Source organism: Scyliorhinus torazame, chromosome 17 (assembly GCF_047496885.1).
Source record: "Scyliorhinus torazame isolate Kashiwa2021f chromosome 17, sScyTor2.1, whole genome shotgun sequence".
NCBI lineage: Eukaryota > Metazoa > Chordata > Chondrichthyes > Carcharhiniformes > Scyliorhinidae > Scyliorhinus > Scyliorhinus torazame.
The window spans coordinates 100,872,387-100,889,949 of NC_092723.1; the positions used below are offsets into that span (position 1 = coordinate 100,872,387).

At 48.6% G+C, this 17,563-nt stretch overlaps 1 protein-coding gene across 1 annotated transcript in view; it reads right to left on the bottom strand.

The window, feature by feature from the left end:
* The window catches only part of LOC140394020 (uncharacterized), a 186,087-nt gene that overhangs the window by 63,137 nt on the left and 105,387 nt on the right, over positions 1–17,563 (bottom strand). The window contains exon 14 of the mRNA XM_072480791.1: positions 9,737–9,899. Within this exon, the coding sequence (XP_072336892.1) occupies positions 9,737–9,899 (163 nt within the window). The remainder of the gene's footprint in view (positions 1–9,736; positions 9,900–17,563) is intronic.

Genomic DNA, 17,563 nt, shown 5'->3' on the forward strand with positions numbered 1-17,563 from the left:
GTGTTCACGACTCTCTGAAGTTTCTTGCGGTCCTGGGCCGAGCAGTTGCCATACCAGGCTGTGACGCAGCCCGATAGGTAAAAGTTGGTAAGGGTTAATGTGGACATGCCGAATTTCCTTAGTTTCCTGAGGAAGTATAGGCGCTGTTGTGCTTTCTTGGTGGTAGCGTCGATCTGGGTCGACCAGGACAGATTTTTGGAGATGTCACCCCCAGGAATATGAAACTGCTAACCATCTCCACCTTGGCCCCGTTGATGCTGACAGGGGTGTGTACAGTACTTTGCTTCCTGAAGTCAATGACCAGCTCTTTAGTTTTGCTGGCATTGAGGGAGAGATTGTTGTCGCTACACCACTCCACTAGGTTCTCTATCTCCCGCCTGTATTCTGACTCGTCGTTATTCGAGATCCGGCCCACTATGGTCGTATCGTCAGCAGACTTGTAGATGGTGTTGGAACCAACTTTTGCCACGCAGTCGTGTGTGTACAGGGAGTAGAGTAGGGGGCTAAGTACGCAGCCTTGCGGGGCCCCGGTGTTGAGGACTATTGTGGAGGAGGTGTTGTTGTTCATTCATACTGACTGTGGTCTGTTGGTCAGAAAATCGAGGATCCAGTTGCAGAGTGGGGAGCCAAGTCCTAGGTTTTGGAGCTTTGAAATGAGCTTGGCTGGGATTATGGTGTTGAAGGCGGAGCTGTAGTCAATAAATAGGAGTCTGATGTAGGAGTCCTTGTTTTCGAGATGCTCTCGGGATGAGTGTAGGGCCAGGGAAATGGCGTCTGATGTGGACCGGTTGCAGCGGTATGCAAATTGCAGTGGATCAAGGCGTTCTGGGAGTATGGAGGTGATGCGCTTCATGATCAACCTCTCGAAGCACTTCATTACGACTGAAGTCAGGGCCACTGGACGGTAGTCATTGAGGCACATTGCCTGGTTCTTCTTTGGTACCGGTATGATGGTGGTCTTCTTGAAGCAGGTGGGGACCTCGGAGTGGAGTAGGGACAGGTTAAAGATGTCCTCAAATACTTCTGCCAGCTGGTCCGCGCAGGCTCTGAGTGCACGACCAGGGATCCCGTCCTGGCCCGTCGCCTTCCGAGGGTTCACTTTCAGGAAGGCCAATCTGATTTCGGAAGCTGTGATGGTGGGTATGGGTGAATTATGGGCTGCTGGGGCACTCGAAAGCGGATTGTTGGTTACCTGAACGAACCGAGCATAGAATACATGGAGTTCATTGGGGAGGGGTGCGCTGCTGCCAGAGATACTGTTCGGCTTCGCTTTGTAGCCCGTTATGTTGTTTAGTCCTTGCCACAACTGCCGAGGGTCTGTCTGTGACTCTAGCTTGGTCTGATATTCTCTCTTGGCATCTCGGATGGCTTTGCGGAGGTTGTACCTGGATTTCTTGTATAAGTCAGGATCGTCTGTCTTGAACGCCTCAGATCTGTCCTTCAGTAGGGAGTCAATCTCGCGATTGAGCCATGGTTTCCGGTTGGGGAACGTACGTACTGCTTTCTTTGGCACGCAGTCATCCACACATTTGCTGATGAAGTCTGTGACAGTGGTGGCATACTCATTTAAGTTGGTCGCTGAGTTCTTAAATATGGACCAGTCCACTGTCTCTGAGCAGTCACATAAGAGCTCTTCTGTCTCCTCAGACCAGCACTGCACAACCTTCTTAGCTGGATTATCCCGCTTGAGTTTCTGCTTGTATGCCGGGAGAAGGAGCACCTTCTAATGGTCTGATTTCCCAAAGTGCGGTCGGGGGATGGAACGGTAGGTGCCCTTGATTTTTGAGTAGCAGTGGTCAAGAGTGTTGTCGCCCCTGGTGGGACAGGAGATGTGCTGGTGGAATTTTGGCAGTACACTCTTGAGGACACGACAAACAAGGCCTCCGGGTGTTCTGTTTCGTAGTTGTTTATAACTGTGTATAGTTCGCCCAGCACCTTCCTCACTTCTGCCTGGGGTGGGATGTAGACCTCTGTGATAATGGCTGAAGTGAACTCACGTGGAAGATCATATGGGCGGCCCTTCACGGTCAGGTATTCCAGGTCTGGGGAGCATTAGGTCGCCAGGGTCGCCACATTCAAGCACCAGAGTTGATGAGGAGGCACACCCCTCCATATGAATGGCCGGGGAACAGAGGGAAGTAGATCCTTGGAAAATAGAAGACAGGTTTTGATAAAGGGTCTGGATCGGCGCAGGCTGGGAGGGCCAAAGGGCCTGTTCCTGTGCTGTAATTTTCTTTGTTCTTTGTTCACCCTTTCAATTTACTGCTGTCCATATGCCTGTCCAAGAGTCGTTTAAATGTCCCTAATGACTCTGACTCCACCACCTCTGCTGGCAGTGCATTCCACGCACTCACCACTCTCTGTAAAGAACCTACCTCTGACATCTCCCCTATACCTTCCTCCAATCACCTTAAATTTATGTCCTCTTGTGACAGCCATTTCCGCCCTGGGGAAAAGTCTCTGGTTATCCACTCTATCCATGCATCTCATCACCTTGTACACCTCTCTTCCTTCTTCGCTCCAGTGAGAAAAGCCTTAGCTCCCTCATCCTTTCTTCATAAGACATGCCATCCAGTCCAGGCAGCATCCTGGTAAATCTCTTCTGTACCTTCTCCAAAGCATCCACATCCTTCCTATAATGCGGCAACCAGAGCTGGACACAATATTCCAAGTGTGGTCCAACCCGGGTTTTATAAAACTGCAGCAAAACCTCACGGCTCTTAAACTCAATCCCCCTGTTAATGAAAGCTAACACACCATACACCTTCTTTTCTTTTAATAAACATTTTATTGAGGTATTTTTGGTATAATACCAACAACAAAATAAACAATGTACATGAAACTATAAACATAGTGCAAAAGCCGTCTCCCTCCCTTACAGGTCCCACCTTTATTAACCCCCTACTCTAAGCTAAACTAACCCCCCCCCCCTTCTGCTGACGATTAATTTTCCGCGAAGAAGTCGACGAACGGTTGCCACCTCCAGGCGAACCCTAACAGTGACCCTCTCAAGGCAAACTTGATTTTCTCCAAACAGAGAAAGCTAGCCATGTCCGATAGCCAGGTCTCCGACTTTGGGGGTTTGAGTCCCTCCAAGCTAATAGTTTCCGTCTCCGGGCTATCAGGGAAGCAAAGGCCAGAACTTCTGCCTCTTTCTCCTCCTGGATTCCTGGGTCTTCCGATACCCCGAAAATCGCCACCTCTGGACTCAGTGCCACCCCTCTTTTTAACACCGTGGACATGACATCTGCAAACCCCTGCCAGAATCCCCTAAGCTTCGGGCATGTCCAGAACATGTGAACATGGTTCGCTGGTCCTCGCGCACATTTTGCACACCTGTCTTCCACCCCAAAGAATCTGCTCATCCGGGCCACTGTCATATGAGCCCGATGACCGACCTTGAATTGTATCAGGCTGAGCCTGGCACATGTTGTGGATGCGTTGACTCTACTCAACGCGTCCACCCATAGACCATCCTCTATCTCTCCTCCCAGCTCCTCCTCCCATTTGCGCTTCAGCACCTTGGTCTGCGTCTCCTCTGACCCCATAAGTTCCTTGTAAATGTCAGTGATGCTCCCTTCTCCAACCCACCCTCTGGAAACTACCCTGTCCTGAAACCCCCTTAGTGGTATGAGCGGGAAGGTTGACACCTGTTTACACAGGAAGTCCCGCACCTGCAGGTACCTGAATTTGTTTCCCCTCCCCAACCCAAACTTCTCCTTCAGCGCCCTCCTTCTCGAAAAGCTCCCCTCTATAAACATATCCCCCATCCTCTCAATCCCCGCGCTCCACCATATCCGGAACCCCCCCATCCATACTTCCCGGGGCAAACCGGTGATTATTACAGATTGGGGACCAGACTGATGCTCCCTCTGCTCCCACATGTCTCCTCCATTGCCCCCAGACTCTCAGGGCCGCCACCACCACGGGGCTGGTGGAGTAGCGTGCCAGCGGGAATGGGAGAGGCACAGTTACCAACGTCACCAAACTGTTGCCCTTGCACGAAGCCGCCTCCATGCGCTCCCATGCCGACCCCTCCCCCACCACCCATTTCCTGATCATGGCTATATTCACCGTCCAGTAATAGTTACTAAAATTTGGCAGTGCCAGCCCGCCCTCCCCCCCCGACTCCGCTCAAACATTACCTTCCTTACTCACGGGGTCTTGCCCGCGCAAACAAAGCTAGTGATCACTTTGTTGAACCGTTTAAGAAAGGACGGCGGAATAAAGATGGGGAGACAATCAAATACAAACAGGAATCTCAGGAGGACCGTCATCTTCACCATCTGCACCCTCCCAGCCAGTGACAACGGAAGCGCACCCCACCTCCGAAAATCGTTCTTCATTTGGTCCACTAGCGGGCCAGATTTAATTTATGCAGCCGGTCCCATTCCCGCGCTACTTGAATGCCTAGGTACCTAAGGCTTCCCCCTACTAATCTAAATGGCAGCTTCCCCAATCGCCTCTCCTGTCCCCTCACCTGAACCGCAAACATCTCACTTTTCCCCATATTTAGCTTATACCCCGAAAACCAGCCAAATTCCCCTCATCCTCATGATTTCTTCCATCCCCTCTATTGGGTCCGATACGTACAGAAGCAGGTCGTCTGCATAGAGTGACATTCTGTGCTCCACCCCCCCCATTGGACCAGCCCCTTCCAGCCCCTTGAGGCTCTCAGAGCAATTGCCAACATCTCTATAGCTAGTGCGAACAACAGTGGGGAGAGGGGGCATCCCTGTCTCGTCCCCGGTGCAGCCTAAAATAGTCCGATGTTGTCCTATTCGTCCGTACGCTTGCCACGGGAGCCTGATACGGCAACTTGACCCAGTCAATAAAGCCCCGCCCAAATTGAACCGTCCCAGCACCTCCCACAGATAATCCCATTCTACCCGATTAAAAGCCTTTTCTGCATCCATTTCGATCACTACCTCCACCTCCCTACCTTCTGGGGGCATCTTGATCACGTTTAACAACCTTCTTACATTGGCCACCAACTGCCTACCCTTAACAAACCCCGTCTAGTCCTCCCCAATAACGTCCGGAACACAATCCTCAATCCTGGAGGACAAAATTTTGGCCAGCAATTTGGCATCCACGTTCAGCAGGGATATCGGCCTGTCGGACCCACACTGCTCCGGGTTCTTGTCCCGCTTCAGAATCAGTGAAATTGTGGCCTGCGACATCTTCGGGGACAGCTCCCCTCTTTCCCTTGCCTCATTGAACATCCTCATCACCATACGCCTTCTTGACAACCTTATCAACCTGGGTGGCAACCCTATCAACCTGAGGGATCAATGTACGTGAACCCCAAGACTCCTCTGTTCCTCCACACTTCCAAGAATCCTGCCTTTAACCCTGTATTCAGCATTCAAATTTGATCTTCCAAAATTAAGCACTTCACATTTATTTAAGTTGAACTCCATCTGCCCCTTCTCAGCTCAATTCTGCATCCTGTCAATGTCCTGTTGTAACCTGCAATAGCCATCGACACTATCTACAACTCCACCAACCTTTGTATCATCGGCAAACTTACTAACCCACCCTTCCACTTCCTTATCCAAGTCATTTATAAAAACCACAAAGAGCAGAGGTCCCAGAACAGATCCCTGCGGGACATCACTGGTCACCGACCTCCAGGCGGAATACTTTCCATCCACTACCACTCGCTGTCATCTTTCGGCTAGCCAGTTCTGTATCCAGACAGCCAAATTTCCCTGTATCCCACGCCCCCTAACTTTCTGAATGAGCCTACCATGGGGAACCTTAACAATTGCCTTACTGAAATCCATATACACATCCACTGCCCGACCTTCATCAATATGTCTCATCACATCCTCAAAGAATTCAATGAGGCTTGTGAGGCATGACCTGCCCCTCACAAAGCCATGCTGACTATTTTTAATCAAACTATGTTTTTCTAAATAATCATAAATCCTATCTCTCAGAATCCTTTCCAAAATTCTGCTCACCACAGATGCAAGACTGACTGGTCTGTAATTCGCAGAGGTTTCCCTATTCCCTTTCTTGAACACCATTCACCTCCCACCAATCATCCGGTACTACTCCAGTGGAGAGTGAGGACGCAAAGATCATCGCCAACGGCGCAGCAATCTCCTCTCTCCCTTCCCGTAGTAACTTTAGGTATAACCCGTCAGGCCCAGGGTACTTATCTATCCAGATGTTTTTCAAAATTTCCAGCACATCCTCCTTAATATCAACCTATTCGAGTCTATTAACCTGGTTCACGCTGTTCTCATGAGCAACAAGGTCCCTCTCTCTAGTGAATACTGAAGAAAAATATTAATTTAGGGCTTTCCCTATCTCCTCAGACTCTAGGCACAAGTTCCCTCCACTATCCCTGATCGGCCCTACTCTCACTCTGATCATCCTCTTATTTCTCACATAAGTGTAGAACGCCTTGGGGTTTTCCCTAATCCTTCCTGCCAGGGCTTTTTCATGCCCCCTTCTAGCTCTCCTAAGTCCATTTTTGAGTTCCTTCCTGGCTAACTCTAGAGCCGTGCCAGATCCTTGCTTCCTCAACCTTCTTCCTCTTGACTAGAAGCTTCACTTCTGTTGTCATCCAAGGCTCCTTCACCTTACCATTCCTCCCTTGTCTCAGTGGAATAAAACTATCCAGCACTCACAGTAAGTGCTCTTAAAACAACCCCCACATTACTGTTGTGCATTTCCCCGAGAACAACTGTTCCCACTTTATGCTCCTCAGATCTTGTCTAATAGCAGTATCATTTCCCCTCCCCCAATTAAATACTTTCCCATACTGTCTGTTCCTATCCCTCTCCATGGCCATGGTAAAGGTCAAGGAGTTGTGGTCATGGTCACCGAAATGCTCTCCCACCAAGACATCCGACACCTGGCCTGGTTCGTTGCCAAGTACCAAATCCAATATGGCCTTCCCCTAGTCGGCCTATTTACATATTGAGTCAGGAGTCCTTCCTGGATACACTTGACAAAATCTGCTCCATCCAAACCATTTGCTGTACATGGAACATAGAGCATACAGTGCAGAAGGAGGCCATTTGTCCCATTGAGTCTGCACCGACCCACTTAAGCCCTCACATCCACACTATCCCCGTAACCCAATAACCCCTCCTAACCTTTTTGGTCACTAAGGGAATTTATCATGGCCAATCCACCTAACCTGCACATCTTTGGACTGTGGGCGGAAATCGGAGTACCCGGACAAAACCCACGCAGACACGGGGAGAACGTGCAGACTCCGCACAGACAGTGACCCAGCGGGGAATCGAACCTGGGACCCTGGCGCTGTGAAGCCACAGTGCTATCCACTTGTGCTGCAGTAAGAAGGTTCCAGGCAATATTAGGGAAGTTGAAATTACCCATGACAACAACTCTGTTACTTCTGCACCTTTCCAAGCTCTGCCTGCCAATCTGTTCCTCCATCTCTCTGCTGCTGTTGGGGGGTCTATAGAAAACTCCCAATAAATTGACTGCTCCTTTCCTGTTTCTGACTTCCACCCATACTGACTCAGTAGACAACTCCTCTGCGATTACCACCTTTTCTGCATCTGTGATGCACTCTCTAATTAACAGTGCGACTCCCCCTCCTCTTTTACCTCTCTCCCTATTCGTCTTAAAACATTTAAACTCCTGAACATCTAACAACCATTCCTGTCCCTGCCCCTGCCCCAATTGAGGTAGGAACAGGCTGATATCTGGATTCTAATTTTTCTCCCTCGTTCAGTCTGTTCCCACTGATCTCCATGGCATTTCCGATGCCATCTGTCACTTTAACAGTTTCCAGTTTCCTGGCCTCCTCTTAAACATGGATGTTCTATGCCTTTAGACCTTCATCCCCCAACAGGATAATTTTATGGCTCTCCACTTTATCCCTGCATGTAGGCTCAATCAGTCCCAGTCCACCCTCCTCCACCTGGCTTAACGTGTTCTCAACCTGAACAACTTCTTCGTTGACTCCACTCATTTACTCCAAATAAAAGATGTTGCTATGGGTATCATAGGATCATAGACTTTACAGTGCAGAAGGAGGCCATTCAGCCCATCGAGTCTGCACCGGCTCTTGGAAAGAGCACCCTACTTGAGCCCCATGCCTCCACCCTATCCCCTTTATCCCCATAACCCAACCTAACCTTTTTGGACACTAAGGGCAATTTTAGAATGGCTAATCCACCGAACCTGCACATCTTTGGACTGTGGGAGGAAACCGGAGCACCCGGAGGAAACGCACGCAGACGCAGGGAGAACGTGCAGACTGCAAACACAGACAGTAACCCAAGCCGGGAATCGAACCTGGGACTCTGGAGCTGTGAAGCAACTGTGCTAACCACTATGCTACCAGGTTCCCGCATAGCTCCTAGTTAAATCTGCCTTTTTGTTGGATTCGTCATTCCAGTGTTACTAATGGCTCCCTCCTTGTCTCCTTTCCTGACTTAAAAAAAAAATTGTTCAGGGATGTGGGTGTCACTGGCTGGACCAGCATTTATTGCTCATCTCTAATTGCTCTTGAACTGAGTGGCTTTTCTAGGCCATTTTAAAGGGCATTGCTGTGGGTCTGGAGTCATATGTAGGCCAGACCAGGTAAGGGCGGCAGATTACCTTCCCTAAAGGGGGTAAGTGAACAGGATGGGCTTTTAACTCATCATTAGACTTCATTTTAGGCTATCAATCAATGAAGCCCAGACTCCCATAACTACACTACATTCCTCACACTGTTCTTCCTGCAAGGACTCTATTTCACTCTCAGAGTCTCTCCCTCTCCATTGCATCTGTTCTGATGATGTAACCTTCCATACTAACACTTCTGTCAGGTCTTTCTTTTACCTCAAGCAATGATGGCTCCTCCACTGTAACTGACAGGGCCCTGGACCATGTCCATTCCATTTGCCACATCTCTGCTTTCACTCCCACCCCTTCCTCCCAGAGCCACAATGGATGTGTCCAGGAGCTCACAGTCCACCCCACCAACCTCCAGATTCAATGGATCATCTTCTGTCATTTTCATCATTTCCTGTGTGATGCCATCACCAAACACATCTTCTGTTCCCCTTTCAGCATGTAATTTCCTTCCATGACTCCCTGCTCCATTTTTCAATCACTTTCAACATCCCATCCACTTCCTATGGTATATTTCCATGCAAGTGGAGGTGACACAATATCTGTCCTTTTATCGCCTCCCTTCTTACCATTCAAGACACTCAACAGTGAGTTATTTGTCCTTTCAATTTAGTATCCTATATTCTCTGTTCATAATACAATCTCCTTTACAATGGGGAGACCAGGCACAGACGTAGTGACCACATTGTGGAACACCTCCATTCAGTTTGCAAATGTGACCCCGCCCCACCCTCCTCACTGGGGATTTCCAATCGCGCCCACCCCGAGACTGGGAATTCCCGACTAAGGTCAACTGACCTTCAAATGGTCCGTCAAACTTTCCATCTCACCTTCATTCATTGCCACGGAGGACGGAACCCGAAAAAATTACCCCCTAGATTCCAAGGGTTAAGTGACAAAGAGCGATTACACAAAGAGAAATATGGTTGTCATTCCTGCAATTTAGAAGCTTAAGTGGTGGATTTGATCACAACTTGAAGGAAAATTTTAAATGAAGCCACAAAAAGAACCTTTCATAACAATCTTCAAAATAATATAGATAGAATTTTGATATAAAATAAGGGCATCATATTTTACATGTTGTTTGACAAGGGAAGTGAAATCGCTAATGCAGAGTATTTACCCGTCTGTACATTGGATTGGGATCACCATACTGATACACTGTTTGAAGGTTCAGATTCCGGTTATTGCGTCTGCCGACTGGTCCTGTTACAGTGTGAACACCGCCACATGGCCGATTAGCATTCCTGGCCATATGATTTTCATAGTATTCATTGTAAGGACCACTAAAAGAAAAAGAAGCAGCAATTAGTCATTAAAAATTTTCAATGTGATGTATTTAGGATATCACATATAAGACGCTGACAATGTTGTTTCTGCCTGCATGCCATTGTAATGTAAAATGCCCAGCAAAGCCAGGGTTAATACATAACTGGACAATAGTACCACCCATGGTATGATGTATAGAGTCACATGGTAATAGAATCATGAAACATTCTAGAAGCAGCTTCCATGGAGACGACAGCACCATGCATAACAAAATACTTGGGATCTGTGTATAGTTAAATATTAGCTTAAATAGTTCATATTTATATATACACGTCTCAAGATCTCATCATTGAGACATCAAACAAATCAATAATGCAACGCGATGCTCAGTGTTAACACTAAAATACAATAGTCAATCCACTAAGTTGCACATTACTATTATATCAGTTGTAACAGTACTTTGGTGACCTTCAGATTGCAGGCTCTCAAATGAAATATGCCCCACGAATGGGGTTCAATATGAGGTTCATCATTGTAACTTCCTTCTCACAAAGACTTAAAACTCTCAATAAAGTAAGCCTAAAATTAAACAAATCTCAAAATGTTTCAAAGCTTGCCAGGTGTCATATTGGAAGTTATGTTACAGGGCGGCGGCTCCTTATCAGTTCTGACAAAGGATCACAAAGCTGAAATGTTAACTTTGCTTTTTTCTCTGCACAGCCAGTCAGACCTGCTGTGTATTTCCAGCATTTTCTGTTTATTTCAGAATTTTGCAGTATTTCGCACTAAATGTTTGTGTGGGAACTGGTTCCTCTCTCTTTTACTTGGGCAGGGCATCAATCTCAGCACTGGCTGCATATTTATTCTTATTTTCTTCTGCTACGCCGGGTTGAATTTACTTCTTAAAAAAAAACGGGTGGGGTTGGGTTACTGAGAATTTAAAGAAAACCTCAAACTTGCCTCCAACCTGTTCATCTCCAGCTTAATGGAGCGGCATGGGATGGGTGGGAGGGGGGTGGAGAATGGGGGGTTGGGGGTTTCTGATTGCCCCTCCCAGGAGACAGGTCGGCCAAATTTTTTTTAAAAAATGAGGTTGGTGGCCTTTGCTTTAATCTGTTTTGACGTCTTACTGGAGTAGAATGGTTTCTCCTGAAGGAGAGATCTTCATGACCATAAATGTTCTTGTGGACAAAATAAACAACACCCTATGTTGTTGCATCACACCCATTAACTACTGTACTATCTGGCAGCCTTTGTGTTTTGTATGTTGCTGATGGTAGTGTTCCAAGCAGACTGGAATTAAATGTTGTACCTCAAATACTAAAGGAAAATCAATGGTCTATATATAAGGCACAAGGTTCACATTTATTTTCCTCTCCCTATCACTATCTCAGTATGGAGATTATTTATGTATTATTGAAAAGTCATTGATAGTCAACCTTATATGAAGAATAGTGTAAAGGATTCAATATTGATTCAATCACGGTGATTTGAATCAAAAGTTTACAATACGTTTCTGAACCAATGTTGCCCATTTCAATTATCACCCAAAGTCAAAATTACCCCAGTCTATGTATGTCCAACATTAGGACTGGCTGGATCTTGGTCTTTCCCAGTTCTCTCCATTCCTGTGTCTTTCAAAAAATGGTTCTCTTCACTGTTGTCCTAGCATATTATGGACTTTCAGTACATCCTTTTAAAAATTGGACAGAAACAGACTAAAATGACATCTGCAAATCATGTGACCTTTGGCATTTTGAGCTTCAGACAGTTGAGTCTCAAGCGAGTACCTAATTAAGTAAAGACATTCACAGTCGTCTGGAGAATTCACACAACCCTTTGTTTAAGGATGGATGGACATCAAAAGAACTACAGCATTCCAGCCAGCCTGTCTCTTTATGTTTCACCTTGGACAAAAGGAAACATCAAAAGCCATGGGCGAGATTCTCCACTCCCGCGCCGGTTGGGAGAATTGCCTGGGCCGGCAAAATTTCCCGGGACGCCGGTCCGACGCCCTCCCAAGCGGCGGGAATGGCCCGGTCGAGATCCACGGGCCGCAGGCCGGAGAATCGCCGGAGACACCCAAAATGGCGATTCTCCGGCACCCCCGCTATTCTCAGGCCCGGGTGGGCCGAGCGGCCAGGCCAAAACGGCGGGTTCCCCCCGGCGCCATCCACACCTGGTCGCTGCCGTCGGGAACAGCGCGCGAACGCTGGGGGGGGGGGGGGGGGGCGGCCTGCAGGGGGGCGAGGGGGGATCCTGCACCGGAGGGTACCTCAAATGTGGGATGGCCCGCGATCGGTGCCCACCGATCGTCGGGCCGTCCTCTCTGAAGGAGGACCTCCTTCCTTCTGCGGCCCCGCAAGATCTGTCTGCCATCTTCTTGCGGGGCGGACTCAGAGAGGACGGCAACCACGCATGCGCGGGTGACGCCAGTTATGCGGCGCCGGCCGCGTCATCTATGCGGCGACGCCTTTACGCGGCGACAAGGCCTGGCGCGTGTAGATGACGCGGCCCCGATCCTAGCCCAATGTCGGGGCATGAATCGGTCGGGATCGAGGCTGTTTCGCGCCGTCGTGAACCTCAACGCCATTCACGACGGCGTGGGCACTTCGGCGCGGGGGTGGAGAATCCCGATGTGCGTAAGATAAGGTACCGCACAAAAGGCTACTCAATAAGATAAGAGCCCATGGTGTTGAGGGTAGTATATTAGTATGGACAAGAGGGACATTTTCAGGATGGCAACCTGTAACTAGTGGAGTACCACAGGTATCAGTGTTAGGGTCACAATAATTTGCAATATATATATTAATTACTTGGACGAGGGAAGTAAGGCATCATGGTAGCATTGTGGATAGCACAATTGCTTCACAGCTCCAGGGTCCCAGGTTCGATTCCGGCTTGGGTCACTGTCTGTGCGGAGTCTGCCCATCCTCCCCGTGTGTGCTTGGGTTTCCTCCGGGTGCTCCGGTTTCCTCCGACAGTCTAAAGATGTGCAGGTTAGGTGGATTGGCCATGATAAATTGCCCTTAGTGTCCAAAATTGCCCTTAGTGTTGGGTGGGGTTACTGGGTTATGGGGATAGGGTGGAGGTGTGGACCTTGGGTAGGGTGCTCTTTCCAAGAGCCAGTGCAGACTCGATGGGCCGAATGGCCTCCTTCTGCACTGTAAATTCTATGAATAAGTGAATGTACTATTGTCAAGTTTGAGAATGACACAAAATAGGTGGGAAGGCAAGTGGTGAGGATGACACAAAGGGTCTACAGGTTTGGTGTGTGGGCAAAAGACCTGGCAGATAGAACATAATGTAGAAAAATGTGAAGTTACACACTTTGGTAGGAAGAATAACGGAACTGAATATTATTTAAATGGAGAAAGTCTGCAGAAATCTGCAGCAGAGGAATTTGGAGGTCCGTGTGCATAAATCACAAAAATCTAGCTTGCAAGTTCAGCAAGTAATTGGGAAGACAAATGGAATGTTGGCCTTTATTTCAAAGGGAATGGAGTATAAAAATAGGGAAGTCTTGCTAAAACTATGAAAGACACTAGTTAGACCACACCTGGAATACAGTGAACAGTTTTAATCCCCTGATCTAAAGAAAGATATACCGACATTGGAGGCAATCCAGAGAAGGTTCAGTAGGTTGATGCCAGGTACGGAGGGATTTTATTACGAGGAGAGGTTGAGTAGGTTAGGCCTGTATTCATTGGAGTTTAGAAGAATGAGAGGTGAACTTATTGAGTCATGCTTGAGGATGCTCACAGGATAGATGATGCTGTGAGGATGTTTCCTCTTGTGGGAGAGTCTAGGTCTAGGACTAGATGGCATAATCTCAAAGAGCCCATCTACGTAAAATAGAGATGAGGAAGAATTTCTTCTCCCAGAGGGTAGTGAATCTGTGGAATTCTTTAGTGCATTGTGCTGTAGAGGCTGGGTCGTAAAGTTATGTTCACGGCTGAGATAGAGAGAGTTTTAGTCAGTAAGGGAATCAAGGGTTATGGGGATAAGGGGGGAGGGGAAAGTGGAGTTGAGGATTATCATGTCAGATCAGTCATGATCTCAATGAATGGCAGAGCAGACGCAACGGGCTGAATGGCCTATTTCAGCTCTTACATCTGATGTAAGTGGATCCTATCACCCTTCCATTGTATTATGCTGGCTTCCCTCATCCAAGCCAGACTGGGTGAATCTCAAGGTCACAACTTGGATAGAAGAGGGGCAGAAATGGTTGTTGGAGTTTCCTGGTTATAGATGTTTCAATAAGATTAGGGAGGGTGGTAAAAGAGGTGGGGGGGGGGGGGTTGCATTGTTAATTAGAGATAGTGGGCGGGATTCTCCGACCCCCCGCCGGGTCGGAGAATCGCCGGGGGTCGGCGTGAATCCCGCCCCCGCCGGCTGCCGAATTCTCAGGCGCCGGAGATTCGGCGGGGGCGGGAATCGCGCCCTGCCGGTCGGCGGGCCCCCCCTGGCAATTCTCCGACCCGTGATGGGCCGAAGTTCCGCTCGTTCTATGCAGGTCCCGCCGGCGTAAATTAGAGTTGGTCCCTTACTGGCGGGACCTGGCGGCGTGGGTGGGCTCCGGGGTCCTGGGGGGGGGCGAGGGGCGATTTGGCCCGGGGGGGGGGGGTGCCCCCACTTTGGCCTGGCCCGCGATCGGGGCCCACCGATCCGCGGGCAGGTTTGCGCCGTGGGGGCACTCTATTCCTACGCGCCAGCCGTGTAAGCCTCCGCAATGGCCGCGCGTAGGTGAACCCCCTCTGCGCATGCACGGGGATGACTTCAGCAGCCACTGACGCTCCTGCGCATGCGCAGACCCGCACCGGCCGGCGGAGTCCCTTCGGCCCCGGCTGGCGCGGCTCCAAAGGCCTTCCACGCCGGCCGGCGGGGCGCCAACCACTCCGGGGCGGGCCTAGCCCCTGAAGGTGCGGAATGGGCGACCTAGCTCCAGAGTGGTTCACGGCACTCCATCCCGCCGGGACCTCCTGCCCCGCCGGGTACGGGAGAATCCCGCCCAGTATAACAGCTGCAGAAAGGCAGTTCGAGGAGGATCTGCCTACTGAGGCAGTATGGGTTGAAGTCAGGAATAGGAAAGGAGCAGTCACCTTGTTGGGAGTTTTCTATAGGCCCCCCAAAAGCAGCAGAGATGTGGAGGAACAGATTGGGAAACAGATTTTGGAAAGGCGCAGAAGTCACAGGGTAGTAGTCATGGGTGACTTCAACTTCCCAAATATTGAGTGGAAACTCTTTAGATCAAATATTTTGGATGGGGTGGTGTTTGTGCAGTGTGTCCAGGAAGCTTTTCTAACACAGTATGTAGATTGTGCGACCAGAGGGGAGGCCATATTGGAATTGGTACTTGGTAATGAACCAGGGCAAGTGATAGATTTGTTAGTGGGGGAGCATTTTGGAGATAGTGACCACAATTCTATGACTTTCACTTTAGTAATGGAGAGGGATAGGTACGTGCAACAGGGCAAGGTTTACAATTGGGGGAAGGGTAAATACGATGCTGTCAGACAAGAACTGAAGTGCATAAGTTGGGAACAGAGGCTGTCAGGGAAGGACACAATTGAAATGTGGAACTTGTTCAAGGAACAGATACTATGTCTCCTTGATATGTTTGTCCCTGTCAGGCAGGGAAGAGATGGTCGAGTGAAAGAACCATGGTTGACAAGAGAGGTTGAATGTCTTGTTAAGGGGAAGAAGGGTACTTATGTAAGGCTGAGGAAACAAGATTCAGACAGGGCACTGGAGGGATACAAGATAGCCAGGAGGGAACTGAAGAAAGGGATTAGGAGAGCTAAGAGAGGGCATGAACAATCTTTGGCGGGTAGGATCAAGGAAAACCCCAAGGCCTTTTACATATATGTGAGAAATATGAGAATGACTAGAGCGAGGGTAGGTCCGATCAAGGACAGTAGCGGGAGATTGTGTATTGAGTCTGAAGAGATAGGATAGTTCTTGAACGAGTACTTTTCTTCAGTGTTTACGAATGAGAGGGTCTATATTGTTGGAGAGGACAGTGTGAAACAGACTGGTAAGCTTGAGGAAATAATTGTTAGGAAGGAAGATGTGTTGGGCATTTTGAAAAACTTGAGGATAGACAAGTCCCCCGGGCCTGATGGGAAATGTCCAAGGATTCTATGGGAAGCAAGAGATGATATTATAGAGCCATTGGCAATGATCTTTTCGTCCTGACTGTAAACAGGGGTGGTACCAGGGATTGGAGAGTGGTGAATGTCGTGCCCCTGTTCAAAAAAGGGACTAGGGATAACCCTGGGAATTACAGGCCAGTTAGTCTTACTTTGGTGGTAGGCCTGAGGGATAGGATTTCTGAGCATCTGGAAAGACACTGCTTGATTAGGGATAGTCAGCACGGATTTGTGAGGGGTAGGTCTTGCCTCACAAGTCTTATTGAATTCTTTTGAGGAGGTGACCAAGCGCGTGGATGAAGGTAAAGGAGTGGATGTAGTGTACATGGATTTTAGTATGGCATTTGATAAGGTTCCCCATGGTAGGCTTATGCAGAAAGTAAGGAGGCATGGGATAGTGGGAAATTTGGCCAGTTGGATAACAAACTGGCTAACCGATAGAAGTCAGAGAGTGGTGGTGGATGGCAAATATTCAGCCTGGAGCCCAGTTACCAGTGGCGTACCACAGGGATCAGTTCTGGGTCCTCTGCTGTTTGTGATTTTCATTAATGACTTGGAAAAGGGAGTTGAAGGGTGGGTCAGTAAATTTTCAGACGTTACGAAGATTGGTGGAGTTGTGGATAGTGAGGAAGGCTGTTGTCGGCTGCAAAGAGCCATAGATAGGATGCAGAGCTGGGCTGAGAAATGGCAGATGGAGTTTAACCCTGAAAAGTTTGAGGTTGTCCATTTTGGAAGGACAAATATGAATGCGGAATACAGGGTTAACGGTAGGGTTCTTGGCAATGTGGAGGAGCAGAGAGATCTATGTTCATAGATCTTTGAAAGTTGCCACTCAAGTGGATAGAGCTGTGAAGAAGGCCTAAGGTGTGCTAGCGTTCATTAGCAGAGGGATTGAATTTAAGAGCCAAGAGGTGATGATGCAGCTGTACAAAACCTTGGTAAGGCCACATTTGGAGTACTGTGTGCAGTTCTGGTCGCCTCATTTTGGGAAGGATGTGGAAGCTTTGGAAAAGGTGCAAAGGAGATTTACCAGGATGTTGCCTGGAATGGAGAGTAGGTCTTACGAGGAAAGGATGAGGGTGCTAGGCCTTTTCTCATTAGAACGGAGACGGATGAGGGGCGACTTGATAGAGGTTTATAAGATGATCAGGGGAATAGATAGAGTAGACAGTCAGAGACTTTTTCCCCGGGTGGAACAAACCATTACAAGGGGACATAAATTTAAGGTGAATGGTGGAAGATATAGGGGGGATGTCAGAGGTAGGTTCTTTACCCAGAGAGTAGTGGGGGCATGGAATGCACTGCCTGTGGAAGAGTTGAGTCGGAAATATTAGGGACCTTCAAGCGGCTATTGGATAGGTACATGGATTACGGTAGAATGATGGGGTGTAGATTAATTTGTTCTTAATCTAGGACAAAAGTTCGACACAACATCGTGGGTCGAAGGGCCTGCTCTGTGCTGTATTTTTCTATGTTCTATGACAACACAGGATGATTGGAATCAACACACACCAGCCTTTGTTTGGAAA